Source organism: Berghia stephanieae, chromosome 2 (assembly GCF_034508935.2).
Source record: "Berghia stephanieae isolate SIO BIC M18660-M18661 chromosome 2, UCSD_Bste_1.3, whole genome shotgun sequence".
NCBI classification, from domain to species: domain Eukaryota; kingdom Metazoa; phylum Mollusca; class Gastropoda; order Nudibranchia; family Aeolidiidae; genus Berghia; species Berghia stephanieae.
This window is the reverse complement of record NC_088361.1, coordinates 68,767,210-68,779,709: the sequence shown is the minus strand read 5'-3', so window position 1 is coordinate 68,779,709 and position 12,500 is coordinate 68,767,210. Positions and strand designations below refer to the sequence as shown.

General features: G+C 33.2%; 1 protein-coding gene across 1 annotated transcript in view; it reads left to right on the top strand.

The window, feature by feature from the left end:
- Window positions 1–12,500, top strand: part of LOC144965406 (calaxin-like) — a 23,548-nt gene that overhangs the window by 2,765 nt on the left and 8,283 nt on the right. Inside the window, exons 2-3 of the mRNA XM_078900727.1 lie at window positions 10,107–10,253; window positions 11,551–11,655. Of these exons, the coding sequence (XP_078756853.1) occupies window positions 10,107–10,253; window positions 11,551–11,655 (252 nt within the window). The remainder of the gene's footprint in view (window positions 1–10,106; window positions 10,254–11,550; window positions 11,656–12,500) is intronic.

The following is a 12,500-nucleotide window of genomic DNA, read 5'->3' as shown; positions in this document are numbered from 1 at the left end:
TTGGAAAAGACTCTTTACTATCATTCTCTCACCTTACTCAGGTTTAAAATGATTTCCTGGCCGTGAACAGCGTTGTCTCTATCGGAAAAAATGTAATATCGCATAACAGACACGTCATGTCTCGTCCTGCATGTTAATTGTTGCTGTTGTGTAGGAACCCCTTGTAAAGCTCTTTGAGCATATTTAGTGGATATTGCGCATTATAAATGCTCTAGTTTGTTTGAATGCTCAATATAAAGGTTCATGTTATTATGTATTCTTACATGTATTCAAAATATCTGATATCTCCGGGCGTCGATCACTCTTTGATCTAAAGGTGTTGCAATCGCCATTAAACCCCGCAACATAATATAGTTATACCTCCCATTTTGAATATAATCCGTCTTGAAGCTATACTCTGCACTCGATTCGCACAAAGTGGCCCGAGAATAAGGCATTATTATGCTATGTGTATCACCGGGTTTTCCGCAATTCGAGCCCTGCTTTTCGGAGTCTTTAAAAGAAAAATATTATCAATAACGAAAAAGAAACTTAACTTTATTGTTCATCGTAGGGCACAGCACTTTGGTTGAATCATTTGTTATAATATCTCGCTATTTTCTCGAAATAAACCATTAACACTAATTTACTTATTTACTTATTTACTTCTTTATAACAGTATATTATTTTATTTATTATTTTTTAAAACTTGAGCGTTTATATTGAGAAATATCCACCAAATGTTCTCAGAGCACTTTACAAGGGATCAATAGTCAAACGCAACAATTAACATGTAGGACGAGACATGACGCCTGTAAGAAAATATTACAATTTGTTTTTCGGACAGAAACATTGTTTTCTAGGGTTTGGCTCTCATTTTGCAGTACGGTGAGAGAATGAGAGTAAAAAGCCGTTTCCAATGACTCAACTATGCGCCACTGAAAGCGGGACTCAAACCCTAGACCTTCTGATCCCAAGGCGAGTGTCATACAAATAGACCACATAGCCGCACTATTCTATCCATATAAGAAGTTAGTTGTTTATCTTTTACAAGAACTACGAGTCATAGGCTCGGTTTCACATTGTTACTACACCGTTAAACCCATTTCAACTATTGCTAGTTACTAGTTACCTATGACAGGACACCGGTATCTATATTAATAATACTTTCCATCGGATCTTACAGATACAGTTACCCAATCATTGTTATCCATTCATATTATACTTACTATAAATTTAACATAATGTTAAAATAAATGTCATTGTGTGACTTTCAAATAGTGGTGCCTACACATTATACATGATAATGAATGGGCTCAGTACTTGCTTGTGTGTGTTTCAGCCAAAGTAATTTGTAATTTAAGCGCTTAGAGTCTGGTGTTTCGGAGTTATAGCTCTATATAAGTTTTCAGCATTATTATTATTATTATTATTATTATTATTATTATTATTATTATTATTATTATTATTATTATTATTATTATTATTTTATTATTATTATTATTATTATTATTATTATTATTATTATTATTATTATTATAAGTAGAATTAGTAGTAGTAGTAGTAGTAGTAGTAGTAGTAGTAGTAGTAGTAGTAGTAGTAGTAGTGGTGGTGGTGGTAGTAGTAGTAGTAGTAGTAGTAGTAGTAGTAGTAGTAGTAGTAGTAGTAGTAGTAGTAGTGGTGGTAGTAGTAGTAGTAGTAGTAGTAGTAGTAGTAGTAGTAGTAGTAGTAGTAGTAGTAGTAGTAGTAGTAGTAGTAGTAGTAGTATTTGAGACTTGGATATATGGCTCTCAGTCTGAATCACTAAAACTGATCTTCACCATGTGTCGTAATACTATATTATCAAAAATTCAATTAATAGCTGTATTGTCATGAGATTAAAATAAACATTGACTGCCTCTAGGCCCTCCGCTTTAAAGAATGCAGCCATTGTGGAATCGGATTGATAAAAATTATATTATAGACTAATCTGTCTTTTCTGTCTATGTTGATTAATTCTTGGTAGTCCAGATCCTTCTACAGTCCTATCCACGAATTTGTCAACAGTTTATATATAATTTACGGTGGCGGGTTCGATCGTTAGTTACACGTTAACTGTACTGGATAACTGTGTCCTGGCTTGATATTGAGCGGTGAAATAGTAGCAATAATCCTCACAGAGCCCTATTATGGCCGATACTCCTGAACCTGATCTCGATTTTTGTTTGTTTTGTTTTGTGTGTTGGCTTTTTAAATTTGGTTTGCTTGTTTGATTCGGGTTTGTTTGTTTTTTTTTTTTTTTTGTTTTTTTTTTTTGTTTGTTTTTTTTTTTGGGTTATTGTGTGTTTTTTTTTTCTTAACGATAAATCGACGGTAGCAATTGATTCCTACCCTTTCGATATGAAAATAGTTGGGTAACAGTGCTGGTTCATTCTGTTTCAGTCAACGTTCAGTTATAATCCATGCCAGACCCCATAAAGTATCATTTTCCGTAAAAATAAAAATAAAAAATATAAAAAAAAGTAACTATATACATGAATACGACTAGGGCTTCCTAAAAAAGCTGGCTCGCTTTTCTGGTACTGTTCTCTTGTACTCGTAGAAAAAAAACGCTACGTCCTTAGAAAAAGTTCTTCAATCACATTCTCTCACCGCATTGAGGTGTGAAGATAGTACCTGGCCAGTATCGACGATACTTTGTCAGAAGAAAATGCAACAACGCCTTAAGGGGAGGTTTGGGTCTTTTCTAAAAAAAAAAATGTATTTACCTACATAGGGCGTCTTTAATCATTCTGTATCGTCATTAAAGGTTTAAAAACAACATTATTGGTGAAAGAAATACACTATCCGTGTGTCGATTCTTGTTTTGCGTCCTGATTTTCGGGCCTGGTATGAAAAAGTATAACAATCTTGTGGCAGACTTTCCGCAAAAACTATTGAAGGAATAACCTCCATATTCTCTCATCAACATTGTAGCATATTGTGTCACCTTAGAGAGATGTTACAGCTTTAGCTCATGGGATTTTTAATAGAACATTACAACGTTGCGAATCAAAATTTTATACACAGTTGGTGTTCAAAATGTGTAATTTGGATTACAAGAAAAAATAAATATCTATACCCTATATGAAAATCTCTCTATGATGACATAATACATCATCTCTGTGATAACTGCAAATTTTTTGAAAATTTCATGAAATAGATTTTGAGAAATGTTTGAGAATGTATCCCATACTCTTAGAAAAATGACATAATATTGAGAAAATAGCAAAATAGCTTTTCGTTTGTCACAGTTTTCTTACTACCTATACCCTTTCTACCGTGTTTTTCGTGCCTTTATGGTATATTTTGATAAATTGGACCTCAATAATATTATTTCTAAGCTATTAAAATATCGTTTTCAACAAAAATCTCAAAATCTTTTTCTTTTTTTTGAAGGATTTTCCTAATTATTAGACCCAAACAGCCCCTTAAGCGTTATCTCGTCCTACATGGTAAGTATAGCTCTTAGTAAATAGTAAATAATGAATTTATATAGCGCCTAAACATCCACGTTAATCGTGCTCTGCGGCGCTTTACATAATAAAAATAAAAATGTTTAAAAACAACAAAATTAAAAATCACGACACTACATGATACATAATAAGCATGCATACAAAAAACAGAATCAAAGCAACATCTCTTTTATGAAAAATAAGCCTCGCGGAACAACTCAGTCTTCAGACATTTCCTGAAAGATAATAAATTTTCACAGGACTTTGTCCGAGGACTAAGTGCGTTCCATAGGCGTGGAGCTATGAATGAAAAGGCTTTTTCACCGAAAGTGGATTTTGAGGTGGTAAGTTTTAGAAGTTGGGACTGAGATGATCTTAAATTTCGAGTGGGTTCATATTTTTTAATCAGTTCCTGCAAATATGCAGTTGCCAATCCATCCAGACATCTAAAAACATAACACAATATTGTAAATTCTATCCTATACTTCACAGGAAGCCAGTGCAATTCCTGGAGTACTGGTGTTATATGATCTCTTTTTTTTTCGTTAATTTTATAAGTCTAGCCGCTTTATTTTGAATTTTTTTTTGTAGTTGATGAATTAATCTACTTTGACAGCCAATGAGAAGGGAATTGCAATAATCTAATCTGCTAGTAATAAACGAATTAACAAGCATCTTTGTAATATCTTCATCAATATAATGTCTGATTGACTTAGGACCACCTGTAAAGTGCATTGGGGTTCATTAAATCTCATTTCATATATAAACAGGCAGATAAAGGAGACAATTATAACAAAAGAAATTCCGTCAAATCTATATTAATGGCCATCTGAGTAAAGTGGCCATCTGTTATTTCGTCGAACAACTGTCAGGCCTCGCAGTGATTTATGTATTCCCCTTTAGTCACATACTTCGGGCAAGATACGACATTTTAATTTATCTTGGCAGGTAAAATAACAGAACAGGATTCTGAAATTATTTCCTTTTTTACACTCTTCGACTTGCCGTTGCGATGTTCGGGTGCGATTAAGAGCGCTTTATGTCAGTTGAAATAATGATGAATTCAAACTTGCCTTTAACTACCACCCATGGGATTTGGCTAATAAAAGCTATCGTATTTGACACGTGTCCCTAATAAATATTTTCATTTATTTTATTCCCAAGCTATCATATTTATCTTTGCAAATGGTTAATATTATAAGAGTGTTCGCTGTTTCAGTAATAATTAGTAGTTTTGATATGGATGAACAATATGAGTCATTGGCAAAACGAGAGATACTCTTCATGTGCTCTAGGTTTGTGAACTAAGGGCCTGTGAACAAATACAGTACGGTAATACACCTAAAGTTTTAAGAGTTTAAAAAGTGAGCTTTAATTTATCGCAATACCCACTTATTCAATGTGTCCAAATCGCTTTGTAATAGGTCCTAAAGTCAATCATTAACGCATGAGACGAGACACGACTTATGTGTGGCGCTTTATTAATTTTGACCGAGACAACGCTGTCACTGGCCAGGTACTAAATTTACAACTGTATGTGTTAAGAAAATAAAATGTGTAAAAAGTATCACGATTTATATATGTTTTTAACTTGCTAAAATTCCGTCTATAGACTGTCTTTGGTTGCAGTAATAAGAGGCTCGGTACTGCCAATATAATGACATGCGATTGATAGTTAGGGTTCTGAATAATTAATGCACATTCCTTCAGCGTACCGATTCCCTAAGCTCTGTTATGATCCTCTTACCCAGCCCTTGAGTTAAGTATCATTATCATAATGGAAAAATAGTCGTGTTTTAAACGTACTGCCCGAGTCATAAAATGACTCTATGTCTGCTTACACACATTGTGTAAGGCCATTCTTTTGTGAAATTTTCCCCTATTTATCGACTGGTTTAGAAATCCATATGAATTCATCGACACTTTTATCTCATTTAACATCTACACTGCATTGCTCTGAGAAAAACACGTTTATAAAATTTTGGCCAGAAAACTTGTCCTTCAAATATTTATCGATTAAATTTATCCTCATCTTGCCAAAAACTCTCAAATCTGGGATTTTGTAGTCCCAGGCAATGCCTCAGGTTTGAGAGTTATTCACAAGATGAGGGTCATTTCACAATTGTCGACATTTGAAGAACACGTTATTTTGGTCAAAATAATTTTAATGTGTTTTTAATATAGTATGCATTAGATTAAAGACGTTGACATTGTTTCGTTGTTTTCTTTAAATATTATAACGGAAAGAGATTTGTGGGCTAAGTGCGTTTACAGAAGAGCAAGCGCTGTTTGGTTGGTATTTATTTTATGGGTTTTACGGTGCTTGCGACACATTTACGTTATATCAGCGCTAATAAAAAGGAAGAACATGGGATAGTAAACAAATTCTAGAACTACAATCAAAGCACCCATAAAAGTAAGACAAGGGGAAATTGGTTCAAATAGGGAACCATTCTAGATTCCAGAAGCATTTGTTTGATATCACCCAAACGTCTCATCCCGGCACCAGCACAGGATCCCACGAGGAGAAACACACTCAAATTAAATGTTTACAAGATATGTTCAAAACAAACAAACAAAAATTATTTGTACATAACAAGAGAGATGATTTACAAGGAAACAATATCACCTCCCAAAATAAATCACAATGTCAATCTCTCCGGCAAGGGCCAGGCCAAAACAGAGAAATCCTATTCCGAGACAATACAGAAAGCAACTCAGAAAACAGATATACGGGGATAGAGGACACGTGTGATATCCTGCCCACTATGGGAGGTCAAAAGACCCCACTTAGGACAATGCCTCTAAATCTATCAGGTCACGAGAAATAAAAGAATAAAAAACAACAGAAAAAAGCAATCTTTTTACAATTATTTGAACTTACGATTTTCCATTTTAACCAGTTAACTGCAGTACTCTGGAAAGACACGTATTTTAAAAATTTGGTCAGACAATTCTTCCTCAAAATATCGATCGATTTAAATAACTCTCATCTTGGCAAAAATTCTCAAATCTGGGATCGCAGAGTACGGCTGTTATCTGATTAAAGATGGTTTTTATTACCGCGCCTCTTGTCCTCTCTTAATGTTAATTGTAGTATAAATCGTGACATAGCATAATATTTGGGAGTCATAATGTGCGCATAATGATGAGTCGATAAAATTGGCAGTTATATAGCATTGTATAAATATCAAAGTGACAAATTAGGGAGCAGGTACTGTAGTAAGATAAAGATCCTAAAAAGTGTGTATGAAACAGTTCCAGACAAGGCAAGAAAGAAAAATACAAGAAAAAAATCATGCAGAAAAATCAGTCTTCTTCGACTGGGGATCAAACCTCAGACCTCCTGATTTCCGGTATAATGTGCTGCCGTTACACCACAAAAGTTACCACTGCCTGCGCCCTAATTTATCACTTTGATATTTTCAAAAATCTAAATCAAGCTTTTTTAATGTCCTCGTCCTCATCTTCCTCTTTTCGTGTTCAATTTTTGTTTCGTGTGATGCAAGCAAGGGTTTACAGAGTAAAACGCGTACCCTTGTGAAGAATAGGGGCATTAAATCGCCCAAAATAACGGGAACCTCTGTGGTGAAATGGCAGCACGTCTGACCGGTTATTAGGAAGTGTGAGGTTCGATCCCCAGTTGAGGAAGACTGATATTTTGGGAATTTATTTTTTCTTTCTTTTTCTTTTCCTGCTATGTCTGGCGCTGTTTCATACACACTTTTTGGATCGTTGTATAAATATTACATTTCATCCAACTTCGTTTGTTGTCTCACGGTGCCAAAACATGATTCTTATGATATGATTTCGTCAGACAATCTCCCAGATTTTTTTAAAAATTAAAAGGTAAATGTCATGTCATGCAAATGTGTGATACCACTTTCATTAGTTCATATCATTTCTCAAACTTAAAGAGTTGTGAACGTATCATAGTTAAGTTCTGTGATACGTGTATGAAATGAACCTCCATCACGTGAAAACATTGCATTATCTTATTATTTCCCTCAATTTCGCTGATAATATTCATGCATCAAACTATTTTTATGGCTTCGCAAAACAAATAAACTGGAATATTTATATAGAGCAGTATCCACAAAACGTGCTCATATCACTAAGCAATCCAATAGGAACACGTAACATATAGGACGAGACATGACGCCTGTTAAACGATCATGCAATTTTTTATGGAGAACTAAATACACAAAAGCTAAAAAGTAATGGGAACGGGCAAGATTAAGATTATTGTGATGATCTTGAGAGTTGCGTCACCAGATAAGACCAAATCCCTAAAATCCCTCTTCACGTCTATTATAAAATGTATAAAAATTTCAATTAATGACGGTTTTAAATGAAAGATTTTTTTAAAAAATCATTTCTCGCTTTAAAGTAGTAAATATAATGTGGATATATCAAAGGAATGAATTAGGGAGCAAGCACTGGTGTAATATAAAAATCTAAAATGGTGTGTTTGAAACAGTGCCAGACAAAGCAATTAGAGAAATACAAGAAAAAATATCCCCAAAAATCCACCTGCCAGTCGAGGTATTGTTTCATGTAGGTACGCTTTTTCAGATAAAGTAGATCTAGTATTGATGTTTGTCGAGCAACAATGGGGCCACAAGAGGAAATTGTATGCATACTACTTGTAGCATAGGCTTCACAATTGCATAGCACGTTCCTCGGTTTTCAAATACTCGATACGTTTCTTAATCAATGCTTCATTTAAATGATTTCCCTCTAAGATAAAGGAGATTTCCATTTCATACAGTACGAGTTGTCTATTAATAACCGGAAGAGGTGTTTATGAACAAATTTGTCCCTTTCGGACCTGCCTTTGAGGTGCTTTTTTTTCTATTTTTTTTTCTTTTTTCTTTTTTGTTGTTGTTGTAAAAAGCACTCTTATAACACACGAAACTGTCTACTGCCAGTTATAAAAGCATACATGAACCGACTGGAATAATGTGTTGAGAAATTAGGGAGCAGGCACCGAAGTAAGGCTGTAAACTGAGTGCATTCGTTTTCCTCTCCGTTCGGTTCCAGTTCACGAATAATCACCGTGTCATAGACGTTATAGATTTCTGTAATTTACTTACAACAAACATATGAAACATACCAGCACACAAAACCACATGTAACCTAAAACGTTAATATGTATACATTTATTTAGTGAGAAACTAATCATCCAAAAGGTGTTCTATAAACAATAACAAATAATCTACGTGTATTGTTGTTAAATTGAATTCGTATCACGTTTCCTTCACACTTGTCTCACTGTAATATGTTTTGTTTTATATCACTGTAAAGCGCTTCGAGCCTGTGACAACGGGGTAAAGCGCTATATAAATGCCATTTATTATTATTATTATTATTATTGTTTCACTGTGCTGGAAGAAAACTCAAAAGAAATTTTGATTTCGAGATTAACCGTTTGCAAACGGTTCCTGTTCCGTTTGGCAAATTTGCTATGGTAAAACAAGAGACCGACTGAGAAAAAAATGTCAAACTGAGAGCAAAACGGACCTGAAAGGAATATGAATGCACTCAGTTTACAGCCTTAGGTTAAGATCTGAACAAGTATGTATGAAAGGTACCAGATTAAGGAAGAAAGAAAAATACAAGGAAAAAATATCCAAAACAAATCAGTATACGTCGGCTCGTGATCGAACCTGAGACCCCCCGATTACCAATCAGACGTGCTACCATGTGGGGTATAATATAATGGTAGCACGTCTGATCGGTAATCAGGAGGTCCAAGGTTCAATCCCCAGTCGAGGTAGACTAATCTTTTGGGATTTTTTTTCTTGCATTTTTCTTTCATGCTTTGTCTGGCACGTTTCATGCACACTTGTTCGGAATAATGTGTATAACCTTTAACCTATTTAATAATTTGAGAAGGTACGTTTTAAATAGTGCCGGACATCGCAGAAAAGAAAACATTTTAAAAAATCATCACAACAAATTTGCATATCTACCTCTACTGATTCTATGGGTTGATTTTTCTTTAGTACTTATTTTCTCCTTTGACATTAATTTAAACAGACATTCCCATGTTCAGATTGTAAATTTTAAAACGACGACTGCTTCCATTTTTTCATATAACCCTAATTCTTTTGATATAGATAGACTGTTTCATGGTGAGATCATGTGTATTTGTTTTTACTAAAATCCACATTATAATGACAGATCGCTTGTTGCTTCTTGTAACCTCTGGGATGATATTTACGACAGCTTAGGCTGAGTATAATTCTTGTGTCGCCGTATTGTTGTTATATACACGCTGAATCTATTATAATCAAGAAGGCGTAATACAAAATGTCTCAATTATAAACTAGTTAAATTGATAAGAAGAAGAAGAAGAAGAAGAAGAAGAAGAAGAAGAAGAAGAAGAAGAAGAAGAAGAAGAAGAAGAAGAAGAAGAAGAAGAAGAAAACGAAGACTATTATTATTATTATTGTTATTATTATTATTATTATTATTATTATTATTATTATTATTATTATGTATGTATGTATGTATGTATGTATGTATGTATGTATGTATGTATGTATGTATGTATGTATGTATGTATGTATGTATGTATGTATGTATGTATGTATGTATGTATGTATGTATGTATGTATGTATGTTTAAAGAATACCTTCTTATTTTTAGTTTCAGCAAAGGAGATAGCATCTTTATTAGAAATATTTTTGAAATTCGGAGGCAACTCGGGAACAAAAAACAGACTGGAAAGAGTGCGTTTCAGAGATGAACTTCACAAAAGCTTCCAAATTACCGATGACTTTTTGATGGACCGCAGTAAGTGATTAATGATTTGTAAGATATTGTTTGCATGCAAATCTATATGCACATATGATATGTTTTCCCATTACAGCATTGAGACGATAACCGTTCGGCGTATCAGAGATGTGAACTGTCTGTAAATGAAAACTAATACTTATCTGATTGAAGATTTTGTTGATAATAAAATGAAATAATAAATTGAGAAGAGATAAATTCCCTTTATTCGTCTCATTGGTGAAATTTGTCTTTAGGGTCTTTTCCAAGGGAAGACTCGAATAACACAGGCATCATTCGCAGTGTAGCGCTGTAAATTAAGCTACGGCGAGGTGACTTGAATAAAAGCAAGACCTTATAGGGAATCGGGCATTTGAACGGTACCTTTCGGGTACGAAGCAAAGACTGTACCTATGAGCCACACTGTTTGCTTTAGATATTACCAAATTACAAGGATTTTTAAAGCAAAGAAACTCATTGAGCTGGAGTTTATTTCCCTTTCTGTAACGTTAAAAGGACAGTAACAATTGCTTGCTCCTCTTTGGATTGGATGCTATTATTTCGCAAGAACTTTCCGTCAAGGAAAACAATCTCAACTCCCCAGTCACTGCTGAATGAACAGACGAGACATTTCAAAATGTCTCACCCGAAGGGCATAATATTATGGTCGAAGGGCCTAGTTGGTACGCGCCACAGACCAGTCCTGTGTTATCTATGGTAGGCGCGGACGGTAGCCTTATATAGATAGTATGCAGATGACGTCACTCAGGCTTTTGTTATTGTTTTTGCCATCCACGTTTGTGAGTTGTTCTCACTAAACTGTATTAACCAGACTATAAAAGTTCATGGTTACACAGAGTTTGTGTGTTGGTCCGTTATACTTCCGGATGGCAATGTTGTGAACTCCTTGGCCAAGCGCATTCTATCTATATATAGTCATCGCCTGACACTGACACTGACACCCTTGTATTACAAGACGACGACTACCAAACAAAAGTAAACAATGAGTTATATTCAATGTGAAACAAATGGGATCATTAGGTTTTTAGAGTGTAGAATTACCTATGTTCTAAAACATTAATTGAGAAACAATATTCATATCTTCAAATACTGTATTTCAATTTGAAAAAGAGAGTCTATGTGTTTTGAAAATATATATATATATATATATATATATATATATATATATATATATATATATATATATATATATGTCGTTTCTTTCCATGCGCTTTTAACGTTATTTAATTATGAATAATACCCTTATTTAATATTGCTTTAGGCGTATCTTTTACCTTTCTTGCACTCTTATTTTCAGTTTTCAGAGCTTTTGATAAAGGGAGCAAAGGCTATCTCAAAGCAGACGACTTCGTTTGCGGCATGTCAACTCTACTTGTTGGCAACTTAGAAGACCAAATGAAATGTGAGAAGAAAACCTTTTTATTTTGATTCATTTATAAACAGTTTGTATTAATCAATTATACTTATTTCTTACTAAGAATCTCAAAATTCAAATAAACCTCCATTGTTTCTTAAGCTTTGCTTTCTCTCATTTTCATGTAACTAACGTCTTGTAAAGTAAATTTTTACCTTATTTCAAGAATATATATATATATATATATATATATATATATATATATATATATATATATATATATATATATATATATATATATATATATATATAAATATATATTCATAGATAGATAGATATATATATATATATATATATATATATATATATATATATATATATATATATATCTACATATATATATTATATATATATATATATATATATATATATATATATATATATGTATGTATGTATGTATATACATGTGTGTGTATAAGTACATGTGTATATTAATTAATTTGTTTACTTATTATTTGTTATTGCCATTGTGAAGCGCTATTGAGCATTGTAAATGGATAATGGTGCTATATACATTTCCCATTACTATTACATTACATTACATTATATATATATATATATATATATATATATATATATATATATATATATATATACATATATATATTTTTTTTTTTTAATTAAAATATATATATATATATATATATATATATATATATATATATATATATATATATATATAATTACAAACACTGTTAAAGGGCGGTTATGTGGTCTAGTGGTATAGCACTCGCCATCGGATCGAAGTTCCTGGGTTCGAGTCCCGCTCCGAGCTCTGAGTTGAAGTCAATGGAAAATACTCTTTATTCAAATTCTCTCACCGTACTTAGATG